Source organism: Passer domesticus, chromosome 28 (assembly GCF_036417665.1).
Source record: "Passer domesticus isolate bPasDom1 chromosome 28, bPasDom1.hap1, whole genome shotgun sequence".
In the NCBI taxonomy this organism is placed as follows: domain Eukaryota; kingdom Metazoa; phylum Chordata; class Aves; order Passeriformes; family Passeridae; genus Passer; species Passer domesticus.
In genome coordinates this window covers 2,000,269-2,020,899 of record NC_087501.1, presented here as the reverse complement: position 1 = coordinate 2,020,899, position 20,631 = coordinate 2,000,269, and the positions used below count along the sequence as shown (strand labels likewise).

Below are 20,631 nucleotides of genomic sequence, written 5' to 3'. Positions count from 1 at the left end.
CGCGGGGACCCGCCTGCGCATGAGCCGCCGTCACCGCCATCGCTGTCACCGCCACCGGGGCCCGCCGCGACCCCCGAGCGCCCGCGGCTCCTCTGCATCCCGAGCCCGCGGGGACAGCCGGGGGAGCGGCTCCTCCGGCCCCATCCGCGGCCCCATCCCACCCCGCAGCTGCTCCGGCTCCCCCCGGCCGGCCTCGGGGAGCTGGGGACAGCTGGAGGGGCCCCTGGATGGAGCCGGGGGGGCGCAGCCCGCGGCAGTTGCTGCCGGGGCAGGTGCGGCGCTCCCGGGGTGCCGGGAGCAGCTGCGGCGTGCGGGGTGCGGGCAGCCCGAGCCTCCCCGGGGGATGCGCGGAGCCCCCGCCCGGTGCTGGGGGGAAACTGACGGGGCGGGGCGGGCACCCCACAGTCGCCTCCGTCACCCTCCTCCTCTTCCTCCTGCTCCTCCCAGCCGTGCGGCCGGGGCAGGGAGGGGGACGGGGGCCGCCTTGAGCCCCCCGGCAGCTGCAGCGGGGGCTGCGCGGGCCTGCCCCGTGCAGCGAAACTGGCACGGAGGGACAGCCGGGGGATCAGGAACGGGACCAGGAACGGGACCAGGAACAGGTGCCGCGCTCCGCCGGCCCGCAGCGGGGCTGGGGCCGCGCTGAGCCCCCGGCGGCGCGGCGAGGAGCGGGCGCAGTGCGGGGCCGCGCACCGCGGCCGCTGCTCCGGGGAAACTGAGGCACGGCCGGCAGCACCCCCACGGCCGCGGGCAGCCGGGCTGAGGGGCTCGGGCTGTGCGGGGCCCGCCAGCTCCGAACGCTGCCCTGCCACCTGCCCGCGAGCCCCCGGTGCCATTTACCAACTCAGCTCGCCCCGTTCCATTTGGCACTGAGGAACTCCGTTTTTATTCACGTTTGCTCGGAAAAGGCGCGCTCTTCCCCCCAGCAGCGCCGTGAATTTTTGGGCTTTTTGGCCACACTCGACCCCTGCCCTCAGCACTGACAGACCCTGCGGCCTCTCAGCGTCCGGCGGCGGGGTCCGTGTTACCTCACGCCCGTGCCCTTCTCACTCATCCTACGGGGCAGCGCCGGGCTACGTCCGTACCGCCCCGGACACACGCACGGAGGGTCAGCGGCACCGGAGCTGGCCGTCCGCGGGCGGGCTCCCCTCTCAGCCCCGGGGAGGACCGGGCTACAGCAGGAACGAAGCCCCGGAGCCGCCAAGCCCCGCGCTCCCCTCACGGCCCGGCCCCTCCTCTCCGGCTCCCTCACACAAACACGACCGGGGGCGGAGCCATGGAATGGGCGGGAAACAGCGCCTGCTTTCCATTGGCTCATCCAGCTGTCTATCATCATAACTCCGCCCCTCATCGCGGTGATCGTTATTGCTATTCGCCGGGCGGTGACGTCAGCGACGCCGGCGAGCCCCGCCCTCGCACCGCTGCGTGCCGTGTGCAAAGGCAACACAGCCGTTAAACGAGCCGCGGGGCGGAGCCAGCGATGGACGGCAAAAGAAGCGGCTCGCCTATTGGGCACTGCGGGATGTTCAAACTAGTATGGGAGGCGGTGATTGGCGGCGACGCGGCGCGGCCCGCCGCCCCCGCCCGGGCGGGTCATTGTCTGGCGGCTCCTGAGGCGGGTCGGGCGCGGCGGTGGCTTTGGGGTTCGGACGGCGGCGGCGGTACCATGGTGAGGGCAGGGGCAGCAGCGCGGCTCGGGACTCGGGGGGCCGGCCGGGACAGCGCGGCCGGGCCCCGTGGGGCCGCCAATGGGCGCCGCTGTCAGCCCAGGCCGGGCGGGGGGAGCGGGCCGGGCCCGGTCCGTGACCTTGGCTCCGGCCCGGCGCTCCCCCGGTGCCCCGTGCCCGCTGCCGCCTGGTTCCCGGGGAGGAGGTTTGCGCTGCCCTCCAGCCCCGGCGCCGCCGGTGCCCCGCCGCGCTGTCAGAGCGCTGCGGTGCCGGCCGCTGTCTGCCCGGCCGCGGGTTGTGCCGGTTGCGGGGCGGTTGGACGGGAGGAAGCGGCTGTCGTGAGGGGAACGTCGGTCGAGCGGCCCGAGCTGGCTCTGTCAACCGCCCGGCGCCTGCTCCGGGGCTACCCGGATACAAATCATCCCGCTTCCCGGGGAAACGGCCCGGTGCGGGGAAAAAACGGGGGTTTATTCTCCCCGGTGGCCCGGTCCTGTGGCCCCGTGGGGGGAATGGGGGCAGCCGGGTGCGGAGCTGTCAGCGCAGGCGGGCAGGGCGATGTGCGTTACGGGGTCCCGTGGATCTGCAGGATCGTGAGGGGGTTCCGAGGGTCCGCGGGAGCGTTCTGTGCTTCCACAGGTGAATTTGTGGGGGATTCGGGCGGCTCTGTCGTCCTCCGAGCATCCACAGGACAGGTTCTGTGGTTCCGCAGGGGGCTTGGGGGGTTCTGCGGATGCACCGGTGGGCTCGGCGGGGTCCGTGGGGGGCTCCGGAGCCGGCGGTGAGGCCCCGATCCCCCCGCGGTAATGCAAACACCGTTGGGTTATGCAACTGCTGCCGCCGCCAAGAACTTGTGCTCGGGGATGTCTGGGAATGTGCGGCACGAGATAAGGAGCTGCTGCTTGGAGGGGTTTTATCCTGTTTAAAGCAATAAGAGGAAAAAAAAAAAAAGTTTGCTGTGAAGAGCCCAGCGGGTCAGAGGCAGGGAGGATTTAGCACGGGATTGTGCTCCCAGCGAGGTGGAGAGAAGGGATGGAGATGCCACAAGGGTGGTCCCAACCAGGAGGGTGAGGAGAGAATTCCTCGGGATTGCCCCTCGGGAGGGAGGAGTCCAGGAGCCCTCACTCCCCGAGGGAGCTGGAGGCACCTGGGCTGGGGGAAATCGGGACAAACCTCGGGATTTCCACGGCGAGACCTTTCTTGCTCTTCGTAGTCAACCCCAAACCCCGTGAAGATGTCTCGGGCAGCTGGAAAACCTGCTGGGGCAGTGGGAAAGTTCACAGCTGGCTGATAAAAGCCCGCAGTGGGAACAGCCAGTGCTTTTCCCAACGCTGCTTTTTATTCCTAGAGCAAGGAAATATACACAAATCCCCCTCGCCTCCCCCTTTTTTCCCATAAATCTCCCCTTCCACCCCTGAAATCCACCCCCCAGCACGCCCTCCTTGAGCTGAGCAGTTTGGTGATGTTTTCTCCTGATCAAAGTAACTCCTACAGAGTGGATTTGCTGGGTCCCCCGTGGCCTCACCCAGCGCCCTCTGCTTGCTTTAATCACCTCGGGATTCATTAATGCCCCCTCGTGACTAATTTTTTTTCCAATGTTTGCACTGAACATTGTGTTAACTCCCACCTGGCTGGGATGGGACCCCAATCTTGGACAATCCCAGGTGAAACAGTATCTTATTTTTAGGGTTAATGTGCTCCACTTGCTCCCCTGGTGTGTCTGAATCCTTTCAGCTCCCTCACCATGACCCAAAATTCCTCCTTTTTAGAGGGGATAGGGACTGTGGGATCAATATATTCTAGAAAAACAGGGATTGTGAGTATCCAGGGTTTTTTTCAGGCTCCCATCTCCCTCTGCTGTTGTTTCTTGTCTTTCTGTGGGCTGGAAAACTTTGTTTTGGGGATTCTTATCCCTGTTTATTTTTACCTGGAGCAGATTTCGGGTTGCTGACGTCTTTCCCACGGGGAGGGTGCAGCTCCCTCTACCTTCCTGCGTCACCCACAGCTCTCACCTTCATTAGGAACAGCTCTCATTAGTGGTTAATGACGTCATGGGGTCTTCCCATGTGCCTGGAATCCGTGGATTTCCTGGCAGCGGATGGGAGAGCCCAGCAAACTTGTGTTCCCTCTTCCTCGTTACTCAGCAACTCCCAAACTCTTGGCTTTGGCATTTCCACCCCTTCCAACGTGGTGTGCATTAAATCCACCATTTCTGGTGGATTTATCCAGGGGCTCCTGGTGAGTTCCCACTCTGGAGCAGGAGGGGAATTGCCCCTGGATCCCACAGGATTCCATTCCCCTGTGCAGGAACAGTGCCCTGCCCAGCGTGTGGAGAAATCAAATCTGAAAACAAACTGGGCTCACTGGGAAAAAACCCCTCAACAGTGGGATTTTGGGCTGTTTTCCCCCCATTTGGCATTTCCTGGAAAACACTGGGAGCAGCGGCAGCAGGATGAGACCCCTGGGCGAGGAGCAGCTGCTGCACCCTGAAAACCTCCCTTGTTCATCCCCTCGAGGCCCCGAGTTGCCAGGGGAGCTGCAGCTTATCCTGCAGCAGGTCCCTCTGGCTTAGAATTAACGAGATTGTTTGGATTCAGGGGCTGATTAGATTAATTAACGGGCCCTTTCTCCCCCAGGCTGGCGGCAAGGCGGGCAAGGACAGCGGCAAGGCCAAGGCCAAGGCCGTGTCGCGCTCCCAGAGGGCCGGGCTGCAGGTATGGCTCAGGGAGTGCTGGGCACCCCCAAAGCCCTGCTTTGGGGTCAGAACGGGGTGTTTTGGCACTGGGAGGCGTGTGGAGCCATGAGGGGGTTTGCTGTCAGGTGGGACTGAGGATGGGAGGATTAATTGGGTGAAGTTATATACATACATATATATATATATAAAAAAAAAATATATATATAAAAAATATATATATAAAATATATATATATTTAAAAAATTATTCTTAAATAATTTTAAAAAATATTTTTTAATAATTTAAAAAGTAAAAATAATTTAAAAATTATTAAAAATGTATATATTTTAAATATATATATATTTAAAAATATACATATATATTTAAAAAATTAAATATATATATTTATATTTTATATAATATAATATACTTATAAATATATATAAACATATAAATATATATAAAATATATTTTATAAAATATAATATAGTTATATTTTATAAGTAGTAATTATAATTAAAATGCAATTATTTTATGCTTACTAGATATAATGACATTTTACTAAATGACATTTTTATGATATATATGTCATAACAATATAATGAATTATTATAATTTACGTTAATGTTGATATTAATTAGTAATGAATAAATTGGATAGCGGTCTGTTTGGATAGCTGCAGCCCAAATCAGCCCTGCACGGTGCATGTGTGCACACTGGGCGGGCTGTAGGTGCTAACGAGGCTGTTAATTACCCCCCCAGTTCCCAGTGGGCCGCATCCACAGGCACCTGAAGACCCGGACCACCAGCCACGGGCGTGTGGGAGCCACGGCGGCCGTGTACAGCGCGGCCATCCTCGAGTACCTGACCGCTGAGGTAGGACCCCCTCCCTCCCCCTGCAGCCCCCCAGCCCTGCCCCGGCCGTTCCCACCTCCTCCTCTCACCCTGCAGGTGCTGGAGCTGGCCGGGAACGCTTCCAAGGATCTCAAAGTGAAGCGGATCACGCCCCGGCACCTGCAGCTGGCCATCCGCGGCGACGAGGAGCTGGACTCGCTGATCAAAGCCACCATCGCTGGAGGAGGTGGGGCTGCTTCCCCTGCTCCACCTGGCCTGGGGAACGTGGGAATGCAAGCAGGAATTTGGCACCAGCACGTGGGCTGGCTGGTTGCGTCAGTTCACGCTCAGGGGGATCCGCCTGGCGCTCGCAAAATGGGGGATTTTGGAGTTTCTTGGCAATTCCGCGGGTGGTTTGACAGGATTTCTCCCCCTCCTCTCTCTGCAGGTGTCATCCCCCACATCCACAAGTCTCTGATTGGAAAGAAGGGACAGCAGAAGACGGCGTAGAGGGAGCACAGCAGCGGATCCCCCCGTCACCGTACTGTACCTGGCACAGGAACATCTCGGGGATACGAGGGATTTTTTTAAGGAATAGTTGACAGGGAGAGCATAGAGGATCGGCTGTAGAGGGAGCTTTGGGATGGGGTTAGGTTCTGAGTAGGACACACCGCGGGCTGTGGGGCGGCAGCTGGGGGTGGGCGAGTGGCTCGGCCGCCCGCACGTTTTATACAAAAGTGGAACCCATAAACCATTTTTTACAAAAATCCGCACCGGCTCCAGTGCTCAGGGGGGAAGGGGGCGTTGGGAGGGGGCGTCGGGACCACCCCGGTACCGAGGGATAAGCACCGCCCACTATGCAAATGTTGGGTGGGTGGGGCGTGCCGCAAGGCCCCGCCTCCCGGGAGCACATGGCCGGCTCTGTCCGTCTGTCCAGCCGTGGAGGTGTCAGTTTGTCCTGGCCCAACACGGGAGTGTCTGTGTGTCCATCCGTCCCCGGGCCCGGGGGGACAGACAGCGGGCAGCAAATGGATGCCGGGAGCGTGCATGTCAGACAGTTCTGGCTGTGTGGGGGCCGCATCTGTGTCTGTCTGTCTGTGTGTGTGTCTGTCTGTCTGTGCCTGTCAGGCTCTGTCACTCCTGGGCGTCCCTCTGTCCCGGCCACGCGGGTCCTGCCCGAGCTCCCGCCGAGCCCTGGCCGCAGCAGCTCGACGCGGGGGTGCTCCGAGCCGGGCCCGGAGGCGGCGGCGGGGGGAACCGCAGCCGGGCCGGCTCCTGCACTGGCAACACCGGGCGCCGGTTGCATCAGGCGTCAAGTGGCGCTAACGGCTGAGGGCACCCTCAGGGCCGTGCCCGGGCTCAGGCGCGCCCCGCCGGCCCGCAGTGCTTGGGACAGCCGCGGGAGCGGTTGCGGCGGGGGCAGGGGCCGGGGCCGGGCCGGGGTCGGTGCTGGCGGGCCCGAGGTCGCACAATGGCGACGCCGGTCTGCGCAAGATGGCGGCGGGGAGGCGGCGCCGTCCTCGCTGCCCGCGGGCCGCGCACTGCGCATGCGCGCTGCGCTCCGCCGCCGGGCGCATGCGTGCGCTGTCGCGCGCCTTGAGCCGCCGGGCCGCGCGGGAGGCACCATGCGCACAGCACGGGGGAGTACGGCGGGGGCATCGGTGTCCGACCGCAACGTTGCGCCGTGCGGGGCGGAGGACACGGTCTGACCGGCGGTTTAACTCCGGTAAGTGCGAGGCTGGCAGTGGGGCCCTACGGGCAGCCCCGGACCTTGATCCGAATCTCCGCGTTACGTAACGTGCTCCCCCTACCCGACTGCAGTGGTCTTGTCCCCCCGCCCCCATGGCCCGTATTGCGCTCGCCATTGGCTGGGAGCAGCAGCGGGGCGGGGCGAGGAGGCTATAACTAGGGGCGGCGCAGTAGGGGCAGCGTTCAGTCCATCGCTGCCGCGCTCGGGTTCTGCTGCTCCGGTGCTTTCCCGCTCTGCCCTTCCGCCTGTCGCCGCCCATCGCGCCGCCATGAACGGGCAACTCAACGGTTTCCACGAGGTGTTCATCGAGGAGGGCACCTTCCTCTTCACCTCCGAATCTGTGGGCGAGGGGCACCCAGGTGCGGGCCGCGCGGGGCTGGGCGGGGCGGCGATCGCGCAGGCGCGGCCGGGGGGCGAGCGGGAGGGGGGGAGAGGAGGAGGAGGGTGGCGAGGATGAAGACGAAGGCGAAGGAAGCGAGGATGAGGATGGATGGGGATGAGGGTGGGGGGGCGGGCGGTGACGCGGGGCGGGCGCGCGCGCAGCGCGGGGCGGGCGCGCGCTCGCCGCATTGCGGGCCCGGCGCGCACGTGCTGCCCGCGTGGGGCGGGACACGGGGCCCGGTGCCGCCGTGACTCAGCCGTGACTAAGCAGCTCCCGGTGCCCCCGCAACCCCCACGGGACCCCCCCCCCCCCCCCACCGCCGTGGGCTCCGTCCCCGCGTGGATGGCGGCGGTAAGGCAGGCCCGGTGACTCTCCCGCACACCGGAGGGCCGCCCCACACCCCACGACGGTGCCGGTGATGAAGTCCCGTGGGTCTGCCCAGATGTGCCCTCGCCGCAGCTGGAGCCCCCCAAGCCGGGTACCAGCCGGTGCCGGTCTCTCCCGGTCTTTGTCTTCACCGGTTTGGGGCATATGACCGTTAATCTGCGGAGGCGGCTGCCAACGCCCAGTGCCCGCTGCTTGGGCACACCCAGTACCCCTGAAGCCTCTCAGCTCCGGCACCCAGGGCACACTCAGCACGTCCCGAGTTCCCATCAGCTCCGGATCCCACTCAGGCCCCGCAGCTCTGCACCTTCTGGCTCAAGCACCCACAACCCGTGGGTGCTGTGGGGCTGTCCCCACACTGCCTGAGGGAGGGGGTTCTGAGCTCCAATTCCTCACTGTTCCCACCAAAAAGCATCCGGGGGATGCTCCTCCCCTCACCCCAGCTGGGCGCTGCCTTGTCCTCGCCCAGATCCTGCCCGGAAGGTCGCTGCCAAGGACACCCGCAGTCCCGGGGACACGGGTGGCCCTGGGGACACCCCCACCCACGCAAAACACGCCGGGAGCAGGAGGGAGCTGGGTGTCTGCTGGGGCATGGCTGGAGCAGCTTTGGCTGGAGGCAGAGCTGCTGGGAGCTGGCATGCTGCAGATTTGGGAAGCTGGCACACGGGTCTGATCCCCTCAGTGGTGCCACGGGGCTCAGCCTTAGTTGGAGCTGGAGCTTAACTGGGACATGCCTGGAATTCCAGCCTGGGGACAAGGGCTGTGTGCACCCTGGGGGGCTCCTGGATTATGGGGCCGGGATCCCTGGGCTGGAGGCTCCGGAAGGAAGGGCTGTGCCGTGTCGGGCTGTCCCACGCCACCGTGACGCCTCCTGCTCTCCGTGTCCCCAGATAAAATCTGTGACCAGATCAGCGATGCTGTCCTGGATGCCCACCTCAAGCAGGACCCCGATGCCAAGGTGGCTTGTGGTGAGTGTAAGGGCACCAGGGGACAGCCGGTGGGTGACGTGGAGGTGACACGGCGCTGACATCACCCTTGTCCCTGCAGAGACGGTCGCCAAAACCGGGATGATCCTGCTGGCGGGGGAGATCACCTCCCGGGCCAACGTGGACTACCAGAAGGTGGTCCGGGACACCATCCGGCACATCGGCTACGACGACTCCTCCAAAGGTGTGTCCCGGGCTGCCACCGCCTCAGGGACAGCGCGGGGTGGCACCGGGCTCACCAGAGCCCCCTTTTGTCCCCGCAGGTTTTGACTACAAGACGTGCAACGTGCTGGTGGCCCTGGAGCAGCAGTCCCCGGACATCGCCCAGGGCGTGCACCTGGACCGCAGCGAGGAGGACATTGGTGCTGGTGACCAGGTGAGCCCCGGGGTCACCGTGGGGTCGCTGCGGCGTGACCCAGGGCTGGGTGTGACCCCCTTGTCCCCGTGCCACAGGGGCTGATGTTTGGCTACGCCACGGATGAGACGGAGGAGTGCATGCCCCTGACCATCGTGCTGGCGCACAAGCTCAACGCCAAGCTGGCCGAGCTGCGCCGCAGCGGGGCCCTGCCCTGGCTGCGCCCCGACTCCAAGACACAGGTGAGGTGCCACGGGGTCCAGAGAGCCGTGGGGAGCCCCGTGTTCCCCGCCTGGCCTCTGACTGGTGTCCCCCGGCAGGTGACAGTGCAGTACATGCAGGACCGCGGGGCCGTGATCCCCATCCGCGTGCACACCATCGTGATCTCGGTGCAGCACGACGAGGACGTGTGTCTGGACGAGATGCGTGACGCTCTCAAGGAGAAGGTCATCAAGGCCGTGGTGCCCCCCAAGTACCTGGACGACGACACCATCTACCACCTGCAGCCCAGCGGCCGCTTCGTCATCGGCGGGCCCCAGGTGCGGCCCGGGGCACTGTGGTGGTGACAGTGGTGATGGCACGGTGGTGGCACAGTGATGGTGCTGTGCTGAGGGCTGGTGACAACGTGGTGGCAGTGCTGATGTGATGATGGTGACACTTATGGTAGCAGAATGGTTGGACGGTGGTGAGAATGGCACAGAGGTGGTGTGATTAAGATAGTGACGGTAACACAAGACGGTGATGGCACAGGTGACAACACGGACAGGGTTGTGACGCTGCTGTCCCCACCAGGGTGACGCGGGGCTGACCGGCCGCAAGATCATCGTGGACACTTACGGGGGCTGGGGCGCGCACGGCGGCGGCGCCTTCTCGGGCAAGGACTACACCAAGGTGGATCGCTCGGCCGCCTACGCCGCGCGCTGGGTGGCCAAGTCTCTGGTGAAGGCCGGGCTGTGCCGCAGGGTGCTGGTCCAGGTGGGTGCTGCTCTGCCTCCAGGTGGGCGCCGGGCCCCCAATCCAGGCTGTTGGCGGTCCAGGCTGACCCACAGCCCCGCGTTTCCCCCCGGCAGGTCTCGTACGCCATCGGGGTCTCGCACCCCTTGTCCATCTCCATCTTCCACTACGGCACCTCGCAGAAGAGCGAGCGCGAGCTGCTGGAGATCGTCAAGAAGAACTTCGACCTGCGCCCCGGGGTCATCGTCAGGTAACGGGCGCTGGGGGGCTGTGCCGGGGGGCGGGGCGGGCGGGGGTCCCTCCCGGAGCAGCCCGGGGACCGCCTGGCGCCTGGACCCGGCGCGGAGCCGCTCGGCCGGACGGAGAAGGCGCGCTCGGGGCGCGGACGGGGTAAGTATCCGCCGGAGCCGAGCGCTTGGAGCTTCCCCGGAGCAGCCTGGAGCAACCTCCGGGGAAGCTCCAACCGCCCCGCGGGGTGGGCAGGGGGCGGAGGCGGCGCTGAGGAACCCCCGGCCAGGCAGGGAAGGAAAGGGGCGAAGGCAGGAGCCCGGGGCAGCCTCACTGAGTCGGGAATTGTGTATTCCAGGGATCTGGATCTGAAGAAGCCCCTCTATCAGAGGACCGCAGCCTATGGCCACTTTGGTAGGGACAGTTTCCCTTGGGAAGTGCCCAAAAAGCTAAAATACTAAGGAAAAAAAAGCATTGTTAGGGCTTTTCCCCCCACTCCCGCGGGCGTAGGTTACAGAGAAGCCCGTGGGCTCTGGGGGAAAGAGCTCCCGGCCCCCCCCAGGCTCCCCGGCCCCGCCATTGTCTCTCACCATCGTTTTGGTTGTGTGGGGACCACGTGCCTCTCCTGGAGCCCCCCCTTGTGTTCCCCCCAGTTCCCTCTGGATGGTTTTTAACAGGTATCTCGTCACTCCGAGCTGTGAGATGGGGAAAAAGGCCCAAGTGCCCTCTCTCACCCTCCCTCGTGCCCCCACAGTCCCTCTGTGGCAAGGGCCACCCCGTTTTGGGTCCCAGCAGTCCTGCTGTGGGGGGAACCCCCATTTTATCACTCCCCATTCTCCTTTTTTCCCCAAATTCCACTACATCAGGGGGACCCCCGTTTTGGCTCCCGCAGTCCCCCCCATCCTGCTGCAGGGGGGGACACACGAACCCCTCGTTCTGGCTCCCCGTGTGTCCCCCCCACAGTCCCCATTCCACTGGGAGGACACTCATTCTGGCTCCCCCAGTCCCACTGGTGGGGAAGACACTTCCCATTCCACCTCCCCACCCCCCTGGGACCTCGCTGGTGCTGGGTTTGGTTCTTAACCCTCATTTTTAACCTCTTTTTGTTCCAAAAATGCACATTTCGGGGGGGAACACGCTAAAACCGACCCCCAAACCCCCCCTGAGGGTTCGGTACCAGAGGAAAACATTTTACATTCTTCTTTTTCTTTTTTTTTTTTTTTTTTCTGGGGTTTTAATCCAAAAGCTGAAGCAACTCCCCAACTGCACAACCCCTCCACCCCCCCCACCAACTTTGCCCGGATTTTGGGGGGAAAGGGGGGGCATTTGGCGCTTGATACTTGAAGGTTTGGTGTATTTATTGTGCGCCGAGGCGGGGGCGTGAGTACAGAGAAGTCCCCGCGCTCAGCCGGCAGCTCCTGATCCCTGAAAGCCCCCCCTTCCCCTCCCCCCGCCCCCCCCCCCCCCAGCGTTTTGGGGTGAAAAAGGGGGGGATTGGGTTTGTTGGAGCGCCGGGGGTGCCCGGGCGTGGCGCTGGTGGCCGGTGTGGTACAGAGAAGCCGGCTTGTTTACTGCCCGCCCGGGCTCCGGCCCCCAGAGTGCCTTGGGGAGGGGCAGGGGGGGCTTTCTCCTGCCCTCGAGGGTTTTATTTTTATTTTTTTTTTCTCTCTTGGTTTTACTATTTTCGGGAGGTTTCGTCCGAATGTTTTGATCCACTGAATCCAAAAAAAAATGAACTCAAAAAAAAAAAGAAAAGAATCTCAATAAAAGCGATGGGTTAGACGGTGCCACCTTGAGTGTGTGGGGGACACGGGGGGAGCTCTGAGGGATTTTGGGAACTGAGGCACTGCAGATGGAGAAATTGGGGTACGAGGGAAGGTGGGATGTGGGGGAGTAGAGAGGGAGAAAGTGTGTGGGGGAACGGGTACTGGAATGGGGGGAAAGAGGCAGGAATGAGTATTGGGGCAGCAGGTGTGGGGGAAATCGGGGTTTGGGGGAATACCGAGGAAAGGGAAAAGGGATGTGGGGGAAATGAGCTCGGGGGAAAGCAGGGTGTGAGGGGAAACAGGCACAGGGGGAGATGGGGTGGAGGAAGCAGGAAGGGAACGTGGCTGAGGGATGGAGGGAAAGGGGCACAGAGGGTGGGGAACGAATCTGGGGCACCGGGGGAAACCGAGGCACGGGAGCATTTCTGGCTTACAAAACTGCGTTTATTTGGGGTGTTCAGAGCTCGGGGCCCCTCTGGGCCCCCCCATCGGCCTCGGGCTGAGCCTCCTCCTCCTCGCCGCGCCAGCTGGCGAAGGCCACCTCCTGTGCCAGGCGCTCCGGGGACGGGCGGCCCAGCGCCAGGTTCCGCAGCGCGATCATTGTCATCAGGGCACTGCGGGGACACAGCGGTGGGCACGAGGGGACAGCGGGGACCAGGGGCACGGGGGGCGTGGGGACTGACCTGCGGCGGAAGAGGAAGAACTTCCTGCGGAGGAAGCGCCGCAGGCGCTGGGCAGGGCTGGAGTGGCGCTCGCGGCGCTGCTGGCGCTGCTCCCGCCGCAGGAACAGCGACACCAGCGGGTCCAGGGGGGCCCCCGCGGGCAGGGGCTCCCCCAGCAGGGGACGCAGCTCGGGGGGCAGCGGGGACTCTTCTGGGGGGGCAGAGGTGGAGCGGGTTGGGGGGTGATTGATTCCTCCCCGGCTCAGCGGATTCTGGGGGTCCCCGTGATCCCCACAGTGTGGTGATGGGAACGGGGGATGTCGCCGTGATCTCCCCACCCGAGTGACAGCGACTGGCTGTCCCTGTCATCCTCCCGTGCTGCTGCTCACCAGAGAGTGAGGTGACGGGAATTTGGGGATGTGCTGTCCCCCCCACCCCAGTGACAGCGACTGGGGCCATCCTTGATCCCCTCAGCCCGCTGCTCACCGGGGGCTGAGCTGACGGAGCTTCTGGGGTCCCCCAGGGCACGAGGCGATTTTGGTGTCCCAGGAATCCTCAGGGATTTTGAGACTCCCAGGTGGGAGCTGTCGGGGTGCCCGGGGCCGAGGGTGTTTGGGGTGTTTGGGGGTCTCACCGGTGCCGTTGCGCACAGCGCTCCCGCAGCTCCCGCAGCCGCGTCAGCTTCTGCTCCAGCTCCAGCGCCGTGGTGTTCACGTACAGGTACATGTAGCACGAGGGCTCGGGGGACACCGTGTGCACCTTGTGGTACTGCCCCGCCGGCAGCTGGGGCAGCGGGGCGTCAGCACCCCCAGGGACCCCCCCCAAACCCCCCGGGGTGACCCCCCGAGCCAGCCTCACCTGCATGGCCTCGCCCTCCTGCAGAGAGCGGTTCTGCTGCTGCTCCACCAGCTCCACCAGCACCTGCCCCCGCAGCACCCGCAGGCTCGTGTTGCCCAGGTCCTCGCTCACAAAGTTCTCCAGGTGCAGGCCTGGAACAGCCGGCTCTGTACCCCCACCCTAAACCCCCCTGTGCCCCCCCAAACCCCAGGTACCCCCCATGTCCTCTGCTCCACCCTCACACTGACTGCAGGGACCCCTGTACCCCAAAATCCCCCACACCCTGTACCAGCCCCTGAACCCCTGGGACCTTTTGTTCCCTGTGCCCCCCAGTGACCCCTCCGTGCCCCCAGGAGCCCCGGCCGCACCGGGGAAGTCTGCGATGAACACGGTGTCCGTGTGTCCGTCCAGCTGCGCCTCCAGCTCCTGCAGCCGCTGCCGCCACGGCGACAGGTCCACGAGCAGCGGGAGCAGCCACGGCGTGGGGGTCCACGGGGACCAGGGGGCACGGACCAGGTCCACCCGGGGGTCCACGAGCCTGAGGGGACAAAGTGTCAGGACCCCACAGCGCCCCCAAATCCCTTGGGTGCCCCCAAACCCCAGTGACAGTGCTCAGAGCACGGGCGACCTTAAGAGCACATGGGGTCCAGCTGTGGGGACAAGCCACCCCCTTGTGGCACCCCAATGTGTCCCCAAAGCCTGTGTCCTCTGTAACCTCAGCTGAGAGCAGCAGCAGCCACAGCTCCCAGCACAGATGCACCCGTGTCCCCTGTCCCCCATGGCTCCTCTCCCCCGTGTCCCCTGTCCCCCGTGTCCCCTGTCCCCCATGGCTCCTGTCCCCCATGTCCCCCGTGTCCCCTGTCCCCCATGTCCCCTGTCCCCCGTGGCTCCTGTCCCCCGTGTCCCCTCCCCTGTCCCCCATGGCTCGTGTCCCTGTTCCCGTGTCCCCTGACCCCCGTGTCCCCTGACCCCCGTGTCCCCTGTCCCCCATGTCCCCCGTGTCCCCTGTCCCCCATGTCCCCTGTCCCCCGTGGCTCCTGTCCCCCGTGTCCCCTCCCCTGTCCCCCATGGCTCGTGTCCCTGTTCCCGTGTCCCCTGACCCCCGTGTCCCCTGACCCCCGTGTCCCCTGTCCCCCATGTCCCCCGTGTCCCCTGTCCCCCGTGGCTCCTGTCCCCCGTGTCCCCTCTCCCCTGTCCCCCATGGCTCCTGTCCCCCCATGTCCCCCATGTCCCCTGTCCCCGTGTCCCTGTCCCCGTGTCCCCTGACCCCCGTGTCCCCTGACCCCCGTGTCCCCTGACCCCCGTGTCCCCTGTCCCCGTGTCCCTGTCCCCGTGTCCCCTGACCCCTGTGTCCCCTGTCCCCGTGTCCCCTGACCCCCGTGTCCCCTGTCCCCCATGTCCCCCGTGTCCCCTGACCCCCGTGTCCCTGTCCCCCATGTCCCCTGTGCCCGTGTCACCTCTGCTGGAAGCGCTCGTTGATGGACACCCAGACGTCGAAGTAGATCTGGGGCTGGCTGACGTTGTAGCGCGGCAGCAGCCGGCTCAGGCAGGCCGAGTACTGCTTCAGCATGTCGGCGTGGTCCCGCCAGCGGCGGCTCTGCGTGAACGCCTGCGGGCACGGGGACACTGAGGCACGGGGACACTGAGGCACAGTGACACTGAGGCATGGAGACAGGCACGGGGACACTGAGGCACAGTGACACTGAGGCATGGAGACACAGGCACGGGGAAACTGAGGCACGGGGAAACTGAGACACAGTGACATTGAGGCATGGGGAAACTGAGGCACGGAGACACTGAGGCATGGGGACACTGAGGCAGGAGGACACTGAGGCACGGGGAAACTGAGGCATGGGGAAACTGAGGCACAGAGACACGGAGAAACTGAGGCACAGGGACACTGAGGCACAGAGAAACTGGGGCACGGGGACACTGAGGTGCAAGGAAACTGAGGCATGGGGAAACTGAGGCACAGGGAAACTGAGGCATGGGGTAGCACCATGGGGAAATTGAGGCAGTGAGGGACAGGGAAACTGAGGCACAGGACAGTGACACAGGGAAACAGGCAATGAGTGATAGAGAAAACTGAGGCAATGAGGGATAGGGGGAAGCACAGGGGTTGTTCCATGAGTGATGGAGAAACGGAGGCCCAGGGAGAAAAGGAGGGATGAAGGAAACTGAGGCCCACGGGGGAGTGCCCGTCTCTGGGAGCGCCGGGGGTCGCTCACCCCTGGTTTCAGGTAGCCCACCTCCCCGGTGAGCCCGTCCCTGTAGGTGATCTTGACGTGCTGGTGGAAGCGGGAGTGCACCATCATGTCCCACGAGTAGCCGTAGAGCCCGTTGGTCCAGTTGTTGTAGCCCTGGGGACACGTTGGGGGGGGGTCACACAGCACAGGGGTGTCCCCACCCCAGGGGACAAGGAGGTGACAGGCACCCCAAACCCACCACTAGCCCCCTTTTACCACCCTAAATGCCCCCCCATCCTCCAAACTGCCCTCCCCAGTCCCCTCCCTGTGTCTCCCAAACTCCTTCTCACCCTCCTCAGACGCCCCCCTTGTCCCCAAACTTGTCCCCAGTCCCTCCCCGTGCCCACCTGGGTGATGAAGTGGGAGTAGGGCAGGAAGAGCTGCTCCAGCACGTAGAGGATGGTGAAGGCTGCAGCCAAGTGCTGCCGAGGCCGAAGGCTCCCCCGGGCCCTCCGGCCCCCGTAGAGGCAGTCGGGGCTGGGCTGGGGGGGCTTGGTGGTGGGCAGCCAGGCCTGCAGCCGGGGGGGACAGCGGGCCACGAGCTCCCGGGGCCACTCGGGCCGGCAGAAGAGCCCGTTGGTGGCCAGCATGGTGTAGGAGAACATGCCTGGGGGGAGGACACTTAGGGACCCCCGCTGCACCCGGGGGTGGGGGGTGTCCCTCTCTGGGATTGGGGGGAGGGTCCCTGTGCAGGGTCGGGGTATTTTGGGGTGTCTGGGCACCCCTGTTTGGGTTTGGGGGTGTTTGGGGGTACCCAGGGGTCCTATGTCCAGGTTGGAAATGCTCTGGGGGTGCCCTGGGTGGGTCTGTGGGTGCCCTGGAGGGGTCTGGGGGTGCCCTGGGGGTGCTCTGGTGGGGTTTGGGGGTGCCCTGGAGGGTCTGGAGTGCCCTGGGTGGCTCTGGGGGTGCTCTGGGGGGATTTGGGGGTGCTCTGGAGGGGTCTGCGGGTGCCCTGGGAGGGCCTGGGGGTGCTCTTTTGGGGTCTGGGGGTGCTCTTTTGGGGTCTGGGGGTGCCCTGGAGGGGTCTGGGGGTGCTCTTTGGGGCTCTGGGGAGGTCTGGGGGTGCCCTGGAGGGTCTGGGAGTGCCCTGGGGGGGTCTGGGGCTGTCCTGGGGTGTTCTGGGGGTGCCCTGGAGGAGTCTGGGGGTGCCCTGGAGGGGTCTGGGGGTGCCTTTCCCCCCCTCACCGATGCTGAAGAGCTGGGAGTTCATGCAGTGGAAGTAGGTGACGAAGACGAGGGCCAGGGGCCGCGTGGCGTCGAAGAAGAGCAGGAAGCCGGCGGAGAGGTCGAGCAGCAGCCCGCCCCCGTGCACCACCAGCCGGCTGGTCAGCTCCTCCGACAGCACCAGCCTGCCCACGGAGCCTTCCTCGGCATCGGCCCCGCCCCAGCCCCATCACATCACCTCCCTCACCTTCCTCCTGCTGGGCACCACATCCTCATCCTCACCCCAAACCCACCTGCTGTGCCCATCCTCATCCTCACCCCAAATCCACCCCCTGTGCCCTTCCTCATCCTCATCCCAAAACCATCCCCTGTGCCCTTACTCATCCTCATCCCAAAACCATCCCCTGTGCCCCTCCTCATCCTCACCCCAAATCCACCCCCTGTGCCCTTACTCATCCTCATCCCAAAACCATCCCCTGTGCCCCTCCTCATCCCATCCCCATCCTAACTCCAGTCTGTCAAACCCACTCCCTTCCCCATCATCATCATCATCAAACCTCCTTAACCTCATCCTCCAACCCCATAACCCTCCCCATCCCAATCCCAACCCATCCCAATCCCAACCCTATCCTATCCTAATCTCAATCCCAATCCCATCCCATTCATCCCATCTAATGGATTCCATCCCATCCCAATCCCAACCCTATTGTATCCTATCCTATCCTATCCTATCCTATCCTATCCTATCCTATCCTAATCCCAATCCCAATCCCATCCCATCTAATGGATTCCATCCCATCCCAATCCCAACCCTATTGTATCCTATCCTATCCTATCCTAATCCCAATCCCAATCCCATCCCATCTAATGGATTCCATCCCATCCCAATCCTAACCCATTCCAATCCCATCCCAATCCCATCCCATCTAATGGATCCCATCCCAATCCCATCCCAGCCCCACCTTCATCCTCATCCCCTCCCCATCATCCCCTCACCCTCCTCACTGTGTCCCCTCCCCATCCTCCCCGTGGACCCCTCAATCCCGCTGCACCCTCATCAACCCCCTTCACCCTCCTTCTCCTCCTCCTCACCCTCCTGTCCCCGTCCCCTCCCCGTGCCCCTCCTGTCCCTGTCCCCTGCCCTGCCCTGACCTGAAGGGTGCAAAGAGCCAGTGCCGGGCCAGGGTCCCCATGGAGAAGCCCCCCACCCAGTCGGCGTCCAGCTTCTTCAGCCCCGCGATGAAGTACACGATGAACACCTGGGGGGGCAGGGTCAGGGGGTCCCGGGGGGCTCCCGGGGGGTCCCGGGGGGTCACCCAGGGCAGGGGCACCCACCTGGGCACGCAGCAGGGCGTAGTTCCAGAGCGGCACGTGGGCATTCCGCTTCTGGGGCCGGAAGAGCCCGTCCACGGAGCTGGGGGGACGAGGCCACTGTCACTGTCCCCAGTGTGTCACCCACTGCCAGAGCCCTGGGGACGCACTGGGGACAGAGCAGAGAGCCGGGGGTGGCAGCTGGACCTGTCCCACCAGGTGGGTACACAGCGCCATGGGGACCCCAGGACCCGTGCCACCCTCTGGGGACACCACAGCCTATGCCACCCCATGCCACAGGGGTCCCCAGGACCCGTGCCACCCCTCTGAGGACCCAGTGCCAAGGGGACCGTGGGGTCTGGGCTGCCCCGCTGGGACCCTGGTGCCACAAGGGACCCCAGAACCTCTGCCACCCCATGGGAACCCCGTGTCACCACCCTGCTGCCTCGCAGAGCCCCAGTGGGGGATCCCCCGTGCCCCCCGTGTCCCCCCGGGTGCCCACCCGTAGCGGTCAGCGCCCAGCAGTGCCAGCTGGAAGCCCAGCAGCCCGTAGAGGTAGGAGTGGTTGTTCCAGGAGGTTTTGTCCAGCAGCAGCAGGTACCAGTAGGGGCACAGGAACGCCACGCAGCTCAGCCGGTAGCAGCAGCCCAGCATGATGCCCAGCGCTCCTGCGGGCACAGGAGAGCCCTGGGGTGGCCCCTGTCCCCTCCTGCTGCCTGTCCCCAGCCGGCCTCTGCTCCCCTGCCAGTCCCAGTGCCCACCCCAGTGCCCATTTCCACCCCACTGCCCATCCCACCTCCATTCCTGACCCAGTGTCACCCTCGTTCCTGTCCCAGTGCCACCCCTGCCAGTCCCAGTGCCCACCCCACCTCCATTCCTGACCCAGTGTCACCCTCGTTCCTGTCCCAGTGCCACCCCTGCCAGTCCCAGTGCCCACCCCAGTGCCCATTCCCACCCCAGTGCCAGCCCCTGCCATGGTTCCTGCCCACATCCCACCCCCATTCCTGTCCCAGTGTCACCCCTATTCCTAACCCAGTGCCATCCCCACTCCTGCCCCAGTGTCACCCCTGTCCCTGCCCCAGTGTCACCCCTGTCCCTGCCCCAGTGCCACCCCCATTCCTGCCCCAGTGCCACCCCCATTCCTGTCCCTGTGCTACCCCCATTCCTATCCCAGTGCCACCCCCGTCCCTGCCCTAGTGCCATCCCCGTTCTTGCCCCAGTGTCACCCCCGTCCCTGCCCCAGTCCCCCCCATGCCCCGTGCCCCCCGTACCCAGGAACATGACGGTGTAGAGCAGGTACATCCAGTCCAGAGGCAGCGGTGCCAGGAAGGGCAGCAGGGGGAAGCGGCACACCTCCAGCCCGTCCAGGTACCGCTGGTCCAGGTGCCCGAGGCCGCGCTCCTGCGGCACGTCCAGGGCCATCAGCAGCCCTGGGGACACGGGGGCGACACGGCCGGGGGTCACCGGGCGGGGGTCACCGGGCGGGGGTCACCGGGCAGTGGCCGCAGCCCGGCCGGACACTGACCCCTCCACCCGCCCCATCCCAACCTTCGCTCCGGTGCTGACGTGTCACGGCCGGACACCGCCGGCCACGGGGATGGGAGGCTCCCGGTCCCGATCCCCCAAGTCCCGGTGCCCCCGAGCCCCCCAAAGTCCCGGTGCCCCCGAACCCTCCCAAGGTCCCGCTGCCCCCGAACTCCCTGAGCCACCCCAGCCCCAGCCTCCCTGTGCCCCCCGAGTCCCCACGGAGCCCCCGCATCCCTCCCAGCCGCCCGGTCTCCCGGAGCCTCCGCTCGCTCCGTGCCCCGGTGTCTCCCGGTGTTCCCCCGGTGTCCCCCCGTGCGCGGTCTCCCTGTCCCGGTGCCCCTCAGAGCCGCTCGGTCTCCCTGCTCCCCCGCTCTCCCCGTGCCCCCGCAGCACCTCCCGGTCCGTCCCAGCCCCGGTTCCCCGGTGCCCCCCCGGTGCCCCGTCCCCGCTGACCGAAGGCTGCGCGGAAAGCCCCGAGCGCGGCGGGGTCCTGCGGCCGGTGCAGCAGCCGCACGAAGCGCTGCCATCGCGTCAGCTCCCGCAGCTCGAACCCCAGCAGCCGCCGCGCCAGCCCGGGCCCGCTACCGGCGCTCTTGGGGGACCCGGTGGGGCTCGGCGGAGGCTCCGCCGCCTCCTCCCGCTCCGGCCGCCGCCGCCGCGCCGGGCCTGCCGGGGGTCAGCGGTCAGCGGTCGCGGGTCCCGGGGGTCCCCGGAGGGTCCCGGGGGTCCCCGGAGGGTCTCAGGGGTCCCGGGGGTCCCGCGCCCCCCGCCCCGCTCCGCACCCGCCGCCGCCGCCGCCATCGCCGCGGCCCCGCCCCGCCGCGCGTGACAGCCGCGGCAGCCAATCAGCGCCGAGGAGGGCGGGGCGATTGGACCACACCCCATCAAGCCACGCCCATTCACACTCAGG

At 65.0% G+C, this 20,631-nt stretch overlaps 3 protein-coding genes across 5 annotated transcripts; 2 read left to right on the top strand and 1 right to left on the bottom strand.

Moving 5' to 3' along the window:
* The first annotated feature begins 1,462 nt into the window (after window positions 1-1,462).
* LOC135286947 (histone H2A.V-like) lies at window positions 1,463-5,936 on the top strand. Of its 2 annotated transcripts, XM_064400191.1 has the most exons (5): window positions 1,463-1,666; window positions 4,298-4,375; window positions 5,098-5,211; window positions 5,287-5,416; window positions 5,618-5,936. In XM_064400191.1, the coding sequence occupies exons 1-5, from the start codon at window positions 1,478-1,480 to the stop codon at window positions 5,677-5,679; spliced, it is 573 nt and encodes a 190-aa protein (XP_064256261.1). In that variant the 5' UTR covers window positions 1,463-1,477; the 3' UTR covers window positions 5,680-5,936. The 2 variants fall into 2 exon arrangements, with proteins under 2 accessions (XP_064256261.1, XP_064256260.1); XM_064400190.1 differs by having other exon boundaries at window positions 5,098-5,416.
* A 712-nt stretch (window positions 5,937-6,648) lies between these two features.
* MAT2A (methionine adenosyltransferase 2A) lies at window positions 6,649-11,995 on the top strand. 2 transcript variants are annotated; one of them, XM_064400268.1, is made up of 10 exons: window positions 6,649-6,895; window positions 7,093-7,278; window positions 8,576-8,653; window positions 8,733-8,855; window positions 8,935-9,047; window positions 9,125-9,268; window positions 9,347-9,565; window positions 9,819-10,001; window positions 10,097-10,230; window positions 10,567-11,995. In XM_064400268.1, exons 1-10 carry the CDS (start codon window positions 6,664-6,666, stop codon window positions 10,667-10,669), a joined length of 1,515 nt encoding a protein of 504 aa, XP_064256338.1. In that variant the 5' UTR covers window positions 6,649-6,663; the 3' UTR covers window positions 10,670-11,995. The 2 variants fall into 2 exon arrangements, with proteins under 2 accessions (XP_064256338.1, XP_064256337.1); XM_064400267.1 differs by having other exon boundaries at window positions 6,991-7,278.
* A 401-nt stretch (window positions 11,996-12,396) lies between these two features.
* GGCX (gamma-glutamyl carboxylase) lies at window positions 12,397-20,600 on the bottom strand. Its single transcript, XM_064400259.1, is given in 16 exon segments — window positions 12,397-12,588; window positions 12,658-12,847; window positions 13,271-13,286; window positions 13,288-13,419; window positions 13,495-13,625; window positions 13,842-14,011; window positions 14,931-15,082; window positions 15,702-15,833; window positions 16,067-16,326; window positions 16,905-17,068; window positions 18,036-18,142; window positions 18,219-18,297; window positions 18,697-18,862; window positions 19,466-19,624; window positions 20,175-20,387; window positions 20,504-20,600. Coding segments are annotated over 16 exon segments (2,247 nt in total). The 5' UTR covers window positions 20,523-20,600; the 3' UTR covers window positions 12,397-12,431.
* Window positions 20,601-20,631: the final 31 nt, after the last annotated feature.